The sequence below is a fragment of the Leiobunum rupestre genome, chromosome 3, assembly GCF_980474605.1.
Source record: "Leiobunum rupestre chromosome 3, qqLeiRupe1.1.hap1, whole genome shotgun sequence".
Taxonomy (NCBI): domain Eukaryota; kingdom Metazoa; phylum Arthropoda; class Arachnida; order Opiliones; family Sclerosomatidae; genus Leiobunum; species Leiobunum rupestre.
The window spans coordinates 66,730,786-66,747,530 of NC_143386.1; the positions used below are offsets into that span (position 1 = coordinate 66,730,786).

Sequence of the window (16,745 nt, forward strand, 5' to 3'; positions counted from 1 at the left end):
GACAATTCAGTAGTGGCAAATATGTAAGATACTGCTCACATAAATATTTTATTGGGACAAAACCCAATGCTGAATATTACAAGAGAGAGAGTGGCTTTTATATTCACCAACAACAGGATCAGTTTATTGCTTTGTTTGTAAAGTGTTTGCTCCCAGAGGTTTATCACATTTAGTAATTAATTGAACATCATGAAAAAAGCATTGCTTTATGAGATTCTATGAATCGCAAACAAGGTCAAGGGTCTGCTGGGTTGAAACCCGAATTGGAAAAACAAATTCAAGATGAATGTGAATGCTGGGAAAACGTTTTGAGGCGTGTTGTAGCTGTTATTTGGACGTTAGCTGAACGTTGCTAGGCTTTGGAACATTTTATTATTTAATTTATTCAAAATACAAGTTTTATTTGAATTACAGAAAATTAATGAATTGACACATTAACTACGGGTTAAGTTAACTTTATTGATAACAGTCATTCCTCGTCAATTGTGCTTTTAATAAAATCCAGGAATTGTCTGGTGTCCGTAAACACTGCAGGTCCTCTTTCGGTGCCGCAAATTCTATGGCCCCAAGATACAATTCCAAATAAAGTCCATTTCTCATTGACGTATTTCACGAGAGGTCCACCACTGTCGCCCTGAAAATAAAATCAGGATATTAACAACAAACATCAAATCAGATATTTCCCAAATCCTTTAATTTAATAAATGTAGAAAATAAATTGCCAAAAAATATTTTATTTAAAGAACTAAGGTGTAAAATTCCCGAGTCATAACGTGGCCTTCTTCATTGAAAGTACTTAATTAACTCAATACAATGGTCTTAAGAAAATAATCGGGTTTCATGAGAAGCGAAACTGGTCGAGCCGACGTATAATTAATTCTTCTGGAAAATTATTACATTTAAAAAATACACATTTAAAGGTTTTGGTTTAGTTCACAAAAATCCTACCGAAATTGAACAATACCCAATACATTAAGTATGGGACAAAAGCTCTTAAGGTTGAAATGCCATATGACTATGAAACCTATGATGTTTTATATGTATTATTCCTATGATGTAATATATGTATTATTCCTATGATGTAATATATGTATTTTTCCTATGATGTAATATATGTATTTTTCCTGAAATGTAATATATGTATTTTCCTATGGTTTAACATGTATTTTTCCTAAGTTGTAAAAAATGTATTTTTCCAATGATGCTTTTTTTGAATTTTTCCTATAATGTAATTGGTTTTTCATTATATTTAATGTATGTTTTTCCTATGGTGTAATATGTGTATTTTTCCCATGATGTAATACATGTATTTTTCCAATGATGTTATATGTATTTTCCTTTAATGTAATATATTTATTTTTTATATGATGTAATATGTATTTTCATATGATATAATATATGTATCTTTCCCATGATGTAATATATGTATTTTTCCTATGACCTAATATATGTATTTTTTTCTATGATATAATATGTATTTTTCTATGATGTACTATATGTATGTTTTGTGAAGTTATATATTATTTCTGATGTTCCCATTAGAGGGCGTTACTCTTTCAATTTAAATCTTAAAGCTTTGGTAAACAGATAGATTTTCAGGTGATCAGTAAACTAAATTAGTAATTTTTTCTACAAATCAACATAAGTACTTGTCAAAAGAAACCAGTGAGAACTTTGATATGAAGTATTAATTTCCCGTTGAGTAATGTTTTCACATAAAGCATTATATTTCCCATGAAGTATTAAAATCCCACTATCATCTTATGTAGAAATAGTGCTAAAAAGTACAATTTTTTTAAATCATGAGTTATTCTTTATTTATTGATTTATTTATTATTATTAATTTAACTGTTTCCTGATCTTACCATGCAAGTACTCCTTCCTCCTCCAGGATTAAGAATGCAGAGTGTTTTCGCCGACACAGTTCCAAGGTACAACTCGTTGCACTTGGTCCAGTTTAGTAATGGTGCCGATGTTTGCCGGAGCACGTCCGTTTCCCTTTCAGCTAAAGATATTATCCGGTTCTTAAATGTCCATCTCAAATTCAATTTGTTAATTTTCATTAAATAAAAATGATTAATATTTAAAATAACCAAAGATTGAAATTTGTGAAATGTGCAATATCCAGTGTTTGTACCTTCATAATTGAACAAAGTATAAGATAATGGTCACAGGATTAATTTTCTTAATGGCTCCGAGGAACCTCAATAGATTCTTGTTTTATCCTAACTCATATCTTATAATACTTCCGACTATCACTTTATCAAGCAGAATATTTTTCTGCCTTAACATAAAATACCCTGCCTTCGGTTAAAATTATTTAGTGTTTAGTTGGATATGAAAAGCAAATTGAGGAAGAATGATATGGCCTTTTAAGGACCCACTATTTTTGTACAACATACTTATGAAGTCATTCAACTTATGAATTTTTGGCTCTATTTCCAGATTAAAGTCCAAACGTCTGGAATTGGAAAGAAAGTACGCCGAAGATAGTGCTCGCAATTTTGGTTCTAATGAAGTATCTTCAGTAAATACCGAATTGGAATTCATATAAGCTAGGAGCAACAAACACAAAGAGAACGCAGCTAGCCTTTAAACCCGCTAAGGCAGTGTTGTGTACAAATTTCATAGGACGAGCCTTTACGCTGAACGTTTAACGGGGGGGGGAGACCGTTTCCAATTTTTCCCCTTCCGACGGCAGCAGGCGCTAAAGCGTCTAACCAATGAAAATTGTACACCAGTAAATACACGACGGGTTGCGTTCTCCTTGTGTGGGGTGCTGTGTTTTTTGCTCCTATATTTAAGCAAGCTAACTTGTACCAGTCCAGACAAATGTGTTTAAATTAGAGAAAGTACTTACTCATAGTGTCTCCCCAACCGGTCATGAAGAGCGACTCTCCGTCTGGTAACGGTTGTTCGATTGATGGTAAACACACCGGTGATATATTCTCTTTGAAGTTAACTGGAGCGTTTAGTTTCAACAGCGCTATGTCGTTCTAAGGAATGTAACGTTTCAAAGGGACAATTGATAAAAATAATAATTATTAATTAATTAATTAACAATCTGTTTGTTCGAAAGGTTGTATAATCATTAGTGTACAATATACCTTTTACGGGAGAAATATTCAACTACACCATAAAACAAACACAAGCACCTACGCAGACCCGAGAAAGTTTTAAATGTTAACGATTTTTCCAATAAATCATCAAAACGTACACTGCATTACAGTAAAAAATCATCGAAAGCTTGACGATGTAAAATGTTAAACTAACTGAATTTTAACTATGAACAAAACATATTTTCCAGAAGTAAAAGTACCGAAACTTATTTGGTAAATTAGCCTCAACGCGCGATGTCGCACTTGTGTCAAAACAATAACGTAAGAAATATATAAACTTATAGTATTAATGTACATAAACGATTTGAAAATTACCTTTGGCTCTGGATCATAGCTTGGGTGCATAACTACTTTGTCGACATAACGAGTCAGTTCATTGCCTTCCGATTTGAATGTGTTGTGATCTCCCAGTTTAATCCTCACCATGGATCCTTTCCTACGCCTTTGGAAAAACAAAGATTTACACAAAGTTCAAACTTGAGGAAATACATTGAACGATTGAGTGTTTCGCTGGCGGGCTTCATGACTTTGCCCACTCCTCGCTACGACACTGGTTGCTAAAACTGTGAAAATGTTGGCTTGTGTTAATTATTCTAACTCGTCAAGAGTTCATCAAGTGAGAAGAAATAAATTTTTATTTAGGCCTCTCACAGGGTTAACAAAAACAGGTTTTTGCCAGGACATGTGGTAAATACTGGTAAAAACCGGAAAAAAGTGGAAAAAACTCTTTTCATGCTAAATTAATCATTGGTATATCTATTAAGTGACTAATTTGGCCATTGCAATTAGGAGATGAAAAGAAAGGCCAAAAGAAGAGTTAATAGAATAGAAGAATATACTGCTTTTATTAATTAATTTTTATTGAATTTTTCCACTAGAGGTGGAAAAACCATGGAAATACGATTTTCCACACGGTTTTTAACAGGAAAACAATAGGTAGAAAAAACCGCGGTTTTTTCCACCCTGGGCAAAATTGTGCCAACCCTGGGGCCCTCTCACAAAAGCTCAAACCAACCATCTTTAAAATTTTAAAATTAAGTCAGAATTGTTGAAGGCAAATTAGTCATTCTGTTTTATTTATTTTTTATTTATGTTTAATTTACACTAAATGCCATTCAGTTTCCGTACTCATATAGTTTCACCATTGTGAAGTGGGAAATTTTCATTTATATTATCGTTCACAGGAGTTGTAACAAATGGCGCTTTAAGCGAAACAATTTACAAGTTAGCTTGTTCAATTCCTAAATAAAGACCAATTGGAAGAGTTCGTACACCACTCTTACATAAAATGTCTAATGATACTTTAGGAAATCGTATAGAACTCTTATAGAGTTCTATAGAGGATCAAAGTGGTTCTAGAGCAAATAGAGTACATGTATTCTTTTAAAAATTCTAAAAAAGAAACTGTAATGGTTTCTCTAAATAACTTAAAAGAGTTTTATCGAAAAAGCGAATTGCCAACTATCATTGTGTAAAGAAATAAATAATGGAAAAAAGTTATAATTATTTTAAAGTACAACATAATTTTGTTTATAGACTTAATTTTGTAAAGTAATATATTCTTCTACCAATATTTCTAAAAAGAATCTAGATAATTTCTAGGAAGAACCTAGATAATTTTTAAGAAATATCTAGATAATTTCTAAGAATTATCTTATAATTTTTAAGAATTATCTAGATAATTTCTACGAATTATTTAAATAATTTTTAAGAATATTTTCCGAGAAAATAGGCTAATATATTCGTATCTAAATTTTTTTGGGTTCCTATGCAGACCATAAATTTTTTAAGTACGTTTTTACGACTAAAATTCTTAAAGTAAATATATAAAATAAATCTTACAAAATAGCGCAGACACCAAAAAAAGGAAAAAGAAATGTCAGATTATTCTGTCATTCTATTTTTGATTTTATCATCGTGATAAATATCTCAGAAATTAAGCTAGCCTGCAATAAAAAAGGCCTGGTAGACAAATTTTTATGAAATTAAATTAAACAATCAGACATTGTTGATAAGGTTCATTTTAGAAACGGTTTAACTATTGATATCTTAAGACATAAATCATTTTGCGCCAGCTATGCAACAGTTCTTTCATTTTACAAGATATTTTTCAGAATTTCAAACGATTATATGCCCATTGAACACCATTAACTAATAAATCACACATAAATTTGAAAGAGCTAAAATTTGAAACGAAATATTCTTACTCAAAGCAGTGGCCCGCAGTGACGATCCAATAGTTGTTTATTAAGCTACCCCCGCAAACATGACCACTCGGAAAAATGTCCCACTTCTGAATGGACACCTGCCACGGCCAGCTTCCGGCTATAGCTTCTTCTCCGCCGACGATGCGATCCTGCCCAAACATGTCCGGTTTTATTTTAGGCAAACCGCAAACTTTGGGACTCTCCGTTTTATATCCTGCAATTGATAAAAAAAAGTTTTAAAAAAGTTTTTAAAATTTTCCATAAATATTTTAACTCTTTAATTATTAGAAGATGTTGTTTGGATATCCATAATGAATAACCCAGAACTAGAAAATACTGGTAGACTAAGTTTCTCCCAAAAACATGGGTATGACATTCCGAAGTTATTTTTGGCGTGAAGCCAAAAATCATGGTCTCAAGTGAAAATGTTTTACGTTCTTTCGCGGGTCCTCATGTTTCACTTAAAAATTAAATTAGGGTTAAATTTCATGTTTTTCGTCCTTACTTTTTCTTCAATAACGTTAAAAGTTCTAATACAATTTGCAAAATGAAATTAGAGTTGGTTTCTGAGTGGGATCACGAGTCGAACAAGTGTAGGCACGATATATTTTTTAATATTTTCGTGACGTCATTTTGGAAAGATTTCCCTATTTCTCGCGCCCAAATGGTGCTAGCGCATTATTTTGTCTCTGCATATTATTTTCGTGAAGGTATAGCTTCTAAAAAGCCCCCACTCAGATCTCTACCTAAAATATAAACAAAATGGCCGCCAAGAGAAAACGGCCTGAAACCCTTGATCGGGACTTAACTTCATTTTTGCTGATATATAGTTGAAAATTAAACTGATGTTTTTGGAAAAGTTCCTTCTACATTTCCTAAGTTATCCTGCGGGCTTTCTACTCTTTTGATGAATAAAAGCGAAGGGTTTGCCAGTTTAAACTCACAATAATAGTATAAGTGGTTATAAACCGTTGTCCCTACGTTCAGTTTCAAATTTATAGTGGAAACCTCATTTAAAAAAATGTTCAGTAGTTCTGTTGAAACTAGTATTTTAATTGAAGCCCTGGGGTTTTATGCAGCCCCATTTGGGAATCACTGATCTTAACCAAGAAAATATTCCGCACAAAATAGTCATAGAAATGGGCTTCCGAATTCCGTGGACCCTGGAAAGAATCAAGATGCCGTTTTCGGTAGCCAATGAAATTTGAAAGCGTTTTGATGCATCGTCGCGTCTTAAGAAAAGGAGATGGGTTTTGAAACCGCAATGAATTCGCTGAAATTTCTTTACCAGACAAATCTCTTAGGAAAGTTAAGACTTGGGACGAACAAAAATTAATGAAAATGCGAAACACGTAACTGAAAGCATTAAATAGTCAAAGTAGCCCTGAGCTGCACCTTAAAATAACTTAACACCACATTTTATACGCTACACATGGTAATCGATCCAAAAATCTAAACCAATTTATTTATATAAATGTCTTCTAGTTTAAAGAATACTTTAGTTTATTGGCTAAGGTGGAAAACCCAGATCATTCAATGTAACCAAGAAAATCCAAGACGGCAACATTTGTTTTAAGATGGCTTTAAGAAAACCAACAAGTATACTGTATAACCGCTAACGTACGTATGAAGTCTCAAATTGAAAAAATTATGCCCATAAGTTTGCATTTTATTAATAATTAATAGACTAAATTGTTACATAAATTGATAAACTTAGGGCTTACACGCTTCGTCGTACCATAAAATTAATAGATAAATTAATAGACTAAATTGTTACATAAATTGATAAACTTAGGGCTTACAAGCTTAGCCGTACCATAAAAAAATTACAACACTGGCTTAGGCTTTTCAGTCGTAGATAGGTTGATTGAAATTTTTTGTAATAGATGTATATTCGCTGCACCCGGCACCTATTCACAACTAAGCCTTGGTTTTATTAGAACTTCACTTACCTCATTAACTCTTTATTTTACGATATAAATACGTGAGTTTATGCATGATTACACACATTTTGATAAATAAGTTTAACTAAGTTTAGAATAGGGATTTTTTATTCATTTCGATTTCCAGATTTTGATGTCAATGCATGAATTACTATGTATACATGTGTCAGAATTTATAGCCCGGTGTACTGGTTAGATTAAACCCACACCACTGGAGGTCTATCATCATAGTGCCAGCGCGTCCACAGCACAGACAGGTGACAAATCCAGCACTGGGTAGTAGTACCCTACTACTGACGGTCTCACCTTTGACGCTAGCCACTCAACCCAGCAGAAGATTCAACAATGGGACGACCAACCTAAACTTCGCACACAACAGTGGGAATAAGTGTGGATGCTCTAGTATTTCCAGCCGAAACCCTACCTACCTAGGTAGAGAGTCATTCACTTCAGAAATAATCTCTAAAGGGGAACGACAGGTACACAGCGGTTCACATAACCCGTCACAGCTGGCACCGGAGATCCCGGTGTGCACCAAAAAGCCGGGAAACAGGACCACCATGCCTTTATACGGAGGCCTGCCGCCCCACAGCAGGCTACACAATCCTCCGAGGTGGCCAGTTTGCCTGGACCCTTTCCGTTAGCCTGAGCCGAAGCTCAGTTTCCAGCTCATACCTGACCGAAGTCGGAGGTGGATATAGGACCTTTTGATCAGAGCTACCGTCTCCCAGTGCGGCACCGCCCTTATGGGTTACAAGAGGCGGACCCTGACTCCCCAATAAAGCCACCAGTTATTGCCAATTACTATGTATACCGTGAATGGGCTCCTAATGATAGAAGCCTTTGGTTATCAACACACTTTCTTTATTATATTTAATGAACTACTTGAGCCACCCTCCCCCACTACCTTTGTCGATGACCACATGCGTCTCTCGTTAATATTTTATACGTCACTTTAATATTACACCTCATTATTTCAATTACTACCGGCAAAAACTAATTGGCACCACAAATAATTTAAATTACAATATTCACCAGTAACGAAAGATAATTTTAACTGTATTTTTCACCAACTTCTCTTTTGTTCGATATCTTTGGAATTGAACAAAAATTGTACTATTGTAATAGGGTCAACTAATCTTGAGAAAATTTCAGAATGTTTCGACGATATTATTGTACATTTTATAATTTTAGCACTGACTGATATTTTGTTATTACTTCATATCTCGTTCAAAATCTTCTGGAATTAGCGATAATTTTAAAGTTATGCCCAATATTTTATTAAGAAAAGATATAAAGTTATAAAAGACTAACTTAATGGAACTAAGTTATTAATATTGTAACTGCTTGGAGCTGATATCATCTCGGAATCTAATTAACCTTACGGAAGCGCAATCATAGCAGTAAAGAAAAATGACGAGAAACGACTCTGTATAGACTTGCGCTCGCTGAATAAGATAAGAAAAGGGAACGCATACCCAATTTCAGCATGGAAGATCAAATAGAACGGATACAAGGCCAAAAGTTTTTTATCAGCCTTGATTTAGCAGATCCCATTAAGTAAGGACTCAAGGGAAAAAAAGATTTGTTACCCCAGATGGTACCTTTCGGACTCACAATCCAACCAGCTGTATTCCAAAGAAGGATAAACTGAGTATTATTACATTTATTAAATACGATCGTTATGGCTTATATGGATGATATAATATCTCGATGTTCAACTGTGGAGATTGGTATGGGCCGCATTAGAAGCATTTTAGACGTTGTCAGAGAAGCAAAGCTCACGCTTAATTCGAAAGAGTGCAATTTCTTCAGGGACACGGTAGAGTACCTAGTGATAAAAGTACTCACCACATTTTTCTTCGTCTGTTCCATCCAGACAGTCATCAACGCCATCGCAAGCTTTTTCCTTTCTCACGCACCGCCCATTTCTGCAAGACAGTCCACTAGCTTCGCATCTCTCTATAAATTGAAAAATATGAAGTTAACATTTATCTAAGATATATATCCATTTCCCTCTACTGCTATAATGTCAAAAACACCGGGTAAAATACTTAATATTACAATAAAATGTTTTATAAATGAGTAAAAATCCCTGGGCTTTGTTTTCACGTTTAAAGCCGTTAGACGTAGTTAAACTCGCGGTTTATTTTGGACTTGGATTCAATGTATCGTTCCGCAAATATAGCGACAATAACTGGCCTATGCATAAAGCTAATATTGAATACTTCATAGTTAACAGAATGCCTTCGTACTTATGAAAGTCTTGGGTTAAACTCGATTAGTCACCAATCAAAAAACAAATATTATTCTCCAAGTTAATTATAATCTTCTAGGCTTTATTACTTTTTTTTATTTTGTTAACACTTCCATTCAATAAGTATTACAATTCTTTAACTTAACCAGGAATTTTTTTAACCAACGTCAACGTCAATGATATAGCATTGTTCTTTTCCCGAGCGTGGTTATTAATCCAACTACTTTAACATTTATTTATTTTTATAATTAGGCGCTGTGTCAATATTTACCAACTTGCGAATCGTCAATTTGTTGAAATTTTATCGTAATTCCCGCACCATCTGCTTCACCGCGAACTCTTCCGAGGCTGTGGTAAATGATGACAGATTGAGGACCGTCATAAAGCTGGGGAGCTGGCGCTTCCTTTCCACAGTAACGAGTAGTGATACCTTGGCTAGTAATATCCACATTCGAATTCGGACACAATTGTTGCTCTTTCAGATCGAATTCTGTAAATTCCAGTTTAAGATGCTAAAACGAAATCACAAATGCAGAAGTTATAACCACATTTTAACAATTGGAAAGCGGAGTTACACACATCGTGAAATCAATAATATTTTTATTTAAACTTAGGGAAAAGAGTAGACGTTCTTCAGTAATTGTCTATTTCTTCATCATTAGAGATTGCAATCCAGCAGGGTTTTCAATCCAGCTGGATTTTTGCTGGACCGACATCAATCCAGCTGGATCCAACGCGGATCCAGCAATTTATATATTTTTCAAAAAACAAAAGAATTTTATCAAAAATGCCCAACAAGTTAGAAAGCCAAAATATACATCTTCTCGGAGGTTTTCCATGGAGAACTAACCGGAGTTTTTTTTTGAAAGGCGATGCTAGCGTTACCTGGCTGTCGTACTGTACTAATTTTAATTTTATCTATAAATAACAAAAATCTTCCTTAATAAATAATATATATAATAAATAATATAGAATAAATGACGTTAATGAGTTCATGAAAACGTAAAGGAAGACGGACTTTTCCCAAAGTTGTTTGTATAAATATCGTTGCAACATAATTTACCGTAACCCTAAGCACTCGACCCGTCCCAAAAGTAAAAAAAATAGAAGAAGCCCCATACATACAGAACACACAACATTCGCCCATGTTTGAACACAAACACACAGTAAACAAAACATTGCAAAAACATGAATTCGAATACGAGGAGTTTAGCCGTTACACCGGTTTTGCCCTGGTGAACCTTTTCCAAAGTTCATGAAACTGCCAACGCGGTGAATACACTTTGCCAACAGTCACACCAAAAAAAATGGTAAAACCCCTCCTCTGGAACTCGGTTATGGTAAAGTTATATTAGAATTAGGACTTATAAAATATAAGTCTTGAAGTATTTTAATGGATTAAATCAATCACGTTTGTATAATTTGTAACGCACGTGGGTTGGGGGTATCTATCTACACCAACTAGTTAAGGAGATTCTTGTTCACATCTTGGAAGAATAAGGCAGACAATTACAAAAAAACCAGACTATTGTAAATACTGGCAACTAGCAACATTTTATTAAATATTAAACCACATACATTAATACAAGAGGCCTTTTTTTAAACTTTTCTGGAAGTACAATCTCAAGAAACAAATGGTATCGATGGACTCTTGTCTCACGCAGGACCGTAGCCCACCTATCGAAGCGGCAACGTTCACTTTTGTGCCATTCGCGCCGCGCGAATCGCGATTCACGTGCTGGATCCAGCAGGCCGAAAAATGCGCTTGATCCAGCTGGATTGCTGGATGAGGGATCCAGCAATTGCAATCCCTATTCATCATGCTCAAACAGGGTTGCCACGAAATTTTCAGATTCAAATTCCCTGACTATTCCCTGTTTTCCCTGACCATTTTAAGAGATTTTCCCAGACTTATTAAAGCCAAATTTTTTCTTTTATATTTTACTTTTATCAGAAGTTAATAAATTTAGATGGCCTTATATTTCAGTAAAAAGGTTATTGCAATGTTGAAAAAATTAGCCAAACTTTCAAGGAAATAAATGATAATCGTGGAATTTGTCATACATCTAGAGTTAAATTACCTTCAAAAAGTGCCCAGATAAAATTAAATTCCCTGACTTTTCCCTGGATTTTCACCAATTCTTAAAATTCCCCGACATTTCCCTGACTTTTTAGGCCCATTTTTAAATTCCCTGACTTTTCCCTGATTTCCCTGTTTTCCCTGACGCGTGGCAACCCTGTCAAAGAGTAAGATCCTTAATTCTCAAAAAAACGAAAGAGCCCACTATCTCATTGTTTCCCTAACACACAAGTGGCTGACGATTTCGATTCCCTTTTTTTTTGCTAGAGATAAATGTGACCATGATGCCCGCTTGAGGTATTTGGAACGTGAGGTACTCTTAGGCAAGCTGCATTTCATCGCTTGAGTCTTGCCAGATATAACCTCACGTGAGAAAACGTCCTCAACGAAATATTTATTAAGAAATGGTTTATTTTCTATTTGGCCTTACTGAACGCAGATATTGTTTCGTTGTTTACCTTGTTTTCTGGAATCCTGATACTCCACAAGCAACTTTTCTCTGAGGACGATGTCGGCGGACTACTGAGAACTCCTGATGTTACATCTCCTCGAATACTCTTACCTCCAGTTAAACAGTTATCCGTTAGGTAGCTATTATTTCCTTAATAATAAATAAATAACAGAAGTCATCAAGGGAAAGTATAATAACAAATAGTAATAAACAGATAGGCTAATACCCCAGGCACCACCTTTGGCCCAAGTCATAAAGCGACTTTTAAAGCCATTAATTCAGGTGGCCGGATTACAATCCTAGTCCTATACGCCTCAGTGTCTTAGCCCGGATCTTGTTTCTAGGGGAGGGGGGGCACACCATTGGAAAAAAGTAAAAAAATAAAAATATGTGCCCCTGTGATAGGCTAAATGCAGCACATAATATCAATAAGGGACGTTCAAAATACCTAGAAAATTTGTGGGACTGATGATAAAAACTATTAAATAGTGTGAAATTTGCAATTTTGGAAAATATGCAAGTACAAAATTTTGGAAATAAGGAAGAGGGCGTGATTTAAAAAAAAACAAAATCGACCAGTAGAGGGGCTGCAACCAGCAAACCATCGTGCCAATAGTCACTATTTGCAAATCTAATGAAGAACATGCTTTGGCCGATACTATGCTCGTGGCTTCAAACCCGGGCTTTAATTAGACAAAAAGTTTAAAGAAAATTATTTCTTGTAAAGCCCGCATTTGCAACCGCAAATGTAGGCTTTGTCCCTAGCCGCTTTTCCCTTTACTTCGGAGAAACATCTCATTGTTTTGGGCGAACGCTGCTAGGGAGGGCCAAGACGACTCATCCTCGCTCGCGTCGTCTCTCTCTTGGAATAATCCGAAAGGGGGCTACATCTGACCCAAAAGGTTATGAGCGGGGTGAAGTCGCCGGTGACGCTTTTTTGCACCTCAGAAGGTCCATCAAGATTTATTGGCGGGCTTTTTCCCCTAGCCAATCGGTTTAGAGGACGGTGGCGTCATCCGAGGGGACCCCTATAAATAGGGGTGCCGCGGCAAGGAAGTGCATCTTTTTTTTCTGGAGCCAACAACGTAAAGACCTACGATTTTCCTTCCTCTCTTAAAGGGGTTTGTTTCTTTTATCATTTTTTCTCTTTCCAACTATGCGTAACTGGTAATTATATATTTTATTATCAATAAAGAGTTTTATATTTTATATTGGTCTCTCGTACATGGGTTCACATTCTTTAAAATTCTATTTTTGGATGAAAGTATGATAAGAATTATTTTTCAGTACGTTATTTCCTTTTTAGAACTTCTTTTCGGATTTTTCCAGTTAGAATTTTTTATATAATTTAAATGATTAGTGCTGATGATACGATTGCAAAGGTACTGTTTTTTTAGCCAGTTAGTCTAGAAATTAGAGGAAAATACTCGAAAAATCTAGGATGGTATGCTCTAGTGTACGGCGTGAGCTATCTTTACTGCCTACAAAAACACCTGCTTGATGACAATTCGCTTCATATTTTATAAACCGTCCATTTTAGAGATAAATTACAAGATTATTTTATTTTAAATTATAAGTACTTACGCAATAATTTCGTGTTTCGTTTAATTTTAAAATGCATTCGCGTAAGGGTAAAACTACTGCCTTTCATATGTAAGATTATTTATTAATTAATATATATTCGTATAAATACCAACAATTTATGATTTTTCAAAGTTTCAAATATTTCGTAAATAATTATAGGTGACCGTTTTTTGGCAACATTTTATTATAGAAATTGCTGATCGCTACATTTTAAATAAATTTTACTAGTGAACCATAGGGATTGCGCAAATTTTCAAATGCTGAAAGCATAACAAAAAAAAATAATTAAATATTCTACGGTATAATCCTCTGTAAATGAGTGAATTGTGATACGAGCTAAGCTAATTTGAAGGCTTCTCTTTTAAGAGTTTATATAATGGTATCTCATATTTCAATTAATAGGTTGCAGGGTAATTAACAGTTTAAACAAAAGATGTAAAGGACATACATTTTATCTTCATCTGGTCATCATAAAGGAGCAGACCTTTTATTGTATTCCCACGCTTAAAACAATACACAAAGGAATATGAACACCAAATATATCATGTAATATTCTACTAACTTAAAGAATACAAATTTAATTAATTATATCACCATTTGTTATATAATATCCACAATACTATAGTCTTAAATGTAAATTTAAATTACAGTATTTTTTATTATCTGTTATTATCAAAAATGAATTGACCCAAGGTAGAAAGCCAATAAGGATTCATAAATGTTTTTGCTAATAAATAGCAAACTACTAAAATTGAATCGATATGTTTACTAAACAAAGTAACATTTAAGTTATTAACGTTAAGAGAGATTGACAATTAAGGAACAACATAGCTCCAGCTAAGTAATTGTAAAGACCAAAATATTATGTTTTTTTTTCTAACATAACGTGTATTTCAGTTGATTTAAACCAGTGGACTTGAATATCCCTTGATTTATAGGTGAAATGAGTCTGTTGAGTCTGTTCTTATAATGCTAGCTTTTGTGTGCTTACACATTTATGTATGGGACGGACCATGGTTAAAAGTTATGACCCAAGAGGTCAAACCAAAAAAAAATGGTTTATTTTAAGTTAATCAATTTCATCTGTGAATTCTGCTGATATAGCTTCCGAAGACTGCCCATACTTTGGCCTATTGAAGAAAGCTTTAGTTACGCTTCACTCCTACCTCGCTTCACTTCAGTTACCAAAGATTCAATTGTGATATACTCAGATTTCTTTTACTATTGATCACATAAAATATAAACTTTCTCTACCCCATTATGCACTTGTAAAATACTAATAAATTTTGCTTATCAGTCATTTTTAATGCATTCTTAGCAAGAAATGTTGGTAAAAACAGACATAGGTATAAAAATTAATGAAACCAGTAAAATGTTATGGAAAATCATAACTTGTAGGTTTTTACGGCATCAAATATATATCTACATGTAAATATCATGTTTTTCAAACACGTATCGCTCTAATCATTAAAACTGAATCGTGCTTCTACGACAAACTATTGGTAAAAGATCAAGCGAAACGTCATAAAACCGGTGATTTTGTAGAACATTTTCTAAGATGGCTTCGAACGCTCAAGGTAAAAAGAAGGGCAATTCACCCTTAATTATAAAGGAAGGTCAAGCCAACATTTTTTTTTCTTCAAATCTTATACATACCTTTGGACCCTGATACTATTCAATTTTACATACAATCTCCGTTCGAGTTGATTAAAGACTTCTGACGGAATTTAAAATAAGAAAAATATTTTCCGAGATAATGAATGGGTTTTCTGTAGTTTGATTGAATTTGAAGTACCAAAAATTAAACTGTCTTCCTTATGATTTAATTACTATATTTCGTTTTAAAATTATAACCAAACTTATCGGTATTCTTTCTAGTTTTGATTTTAATAAATACTTTGATTTATACTAAAAGATGTAAACTATGCGAAATTAAGTTAAACCTTCTAACATAATTTTAATAGAAATCAGCCAAATTTTTCTATTAATCCAAGACCTGAAAAACAGGGCACGACGCAACGTTTTATCTCTTATTAGGCAATGAAAAAAAAGAACCTGTAATTTGGCTACTACTTTCAGACCCGGCCAATGCAAGCTGCTCTATTTATTCGAAAGTTAATTGCAAAACGTAACTTACCCAAAACTAGGACAATAACATTTTCCAGAAAGAATACACATATGAGTAAGGTTTTCATTTTTTTACGACCGGAAATCTACAATTTAATCGACTGGCACGTGGAAAATTAAACCAGTTTCTAACAATATATCTTAATATAATAATTATCAGTTTGGTTAAACAGCTGTGTAACCTGAAGTTGGATTCTCATCAATAAATTATGCACATTTGTCATGGTTAGATTAAAAGATAAAAAGAACTTACAAAACATGTGTTCATTTTCCCATAACCTTCAGAGCGTAAAAGGTAAGCGTGTATATGCTATTAAGAACATCTAGACTCCAGGCCCGTTAACATGACCACTAAACAAAACTATTATCTTAAACCAAAACTATATTTTTTCATGAAAGTTAGTAGGTTAATATATTTCTTCTATATTAAGAGAGAAACCCTGCCTAGAAATGGTCAGCTTATGCTTTAACCATGTACGAGAGGTAAACTGTAAAACACTCTTTTTTTACTAAAACTTACATACATTAACCGACTTTGGGGTGGCATAAATGAAAGAACAAAACAAACTTCTCTAGAAGAGAGAAGGCTGAAAAATGTTAAGGCGACTTGGTCGCACTCCGGAACTAAAAGAGATTCTTCTCTAGTGTCCCGACGTCCCTCATATAGTGGGCCTCCTTGAACGACGCAATATTTCACGTCACCGGTGACTTAACCCAGATCTTAGCCATTCGGGTTAGTGGTCTCCAAAGGTGGATTACGCGTGGGAGGATAAGGCATCTTGTAGTCCAAGAGCCCATGACAAAATAAGCATGTGATAAGGTACACGACGGGTCAAGATATTTTTTAATTAGGTTAGTGATTTTTAACCAAGAACTGTTTGTCTTACGGGTCAAAGTGGGGGCTTTCCGGAAATACGAACCACGTGACGTCACTTCCGGTGACCTTGAAAATTGGTATGACCCGATATTGGTGTCAT

At 34.3% G+C, this 16,745-nt stretch overlaps 1 protein-coding gene across 1 annotated transcript; it reads right to left on the reverse strand.

The window, feature by feature from the left end:
- Window positions 1-353: 353 nt before the first annotated feature.
- LOC149954418 (chymotrypsinogen A-like) lies at window positions 354-15,889 on the reverse strand. Its single transcript, XM_090170334.1, has 9 exons — window positions 15,779-15,889; window positions 12,065-12,207; window positions 9,798-10,038; window positions 9,121-9,231; window positions 5,327-5,540; window positions 3,435-3,561; window positions 2,861-2,996; window positions 1,866-2,005; window positions 354-634 (listed from the first exon to the last, which is right to left on the reverse strand). The coding sequence occupies exons 1-9, from the start codon at window positions 15,834-15,836 to the stop codon at window positions 470-472; spliced, it is 1,335 nt and encodes a 444-aa protein (XP_090026460.1). The 5' UTR covers window positions 15,837-15,889; the 3' UTR covers window positions 354-469.
- Window positions 15,890-16,745: the final 856 nt, after the last annotated feature.

Bases quoted from the DNA above. Each gene is read 5' to 3' on its own strand.
- LOC149954418 (XM_090170334.1), bottom strand. From the start codon at position 15,836: ATGAAAACCTTACTCATATGTGTATTCTTTCTGGAAAATGTTATTGTC. The intron at 3,562-5,326 runs GTAAGAATATTT...GTTTTTCCAAAG, and splicing joins ACTGCGGGCCACTGCTTTGA to GCGTAGGAAAGGATCCATGG. The intron at 635-1,865 runs GTAAGATCAGGA...TTTTATTTTCAG, and splicing joins GAGGAAGGAGTACTTGCATG to GGCGACAGTGGTGGACCTCT.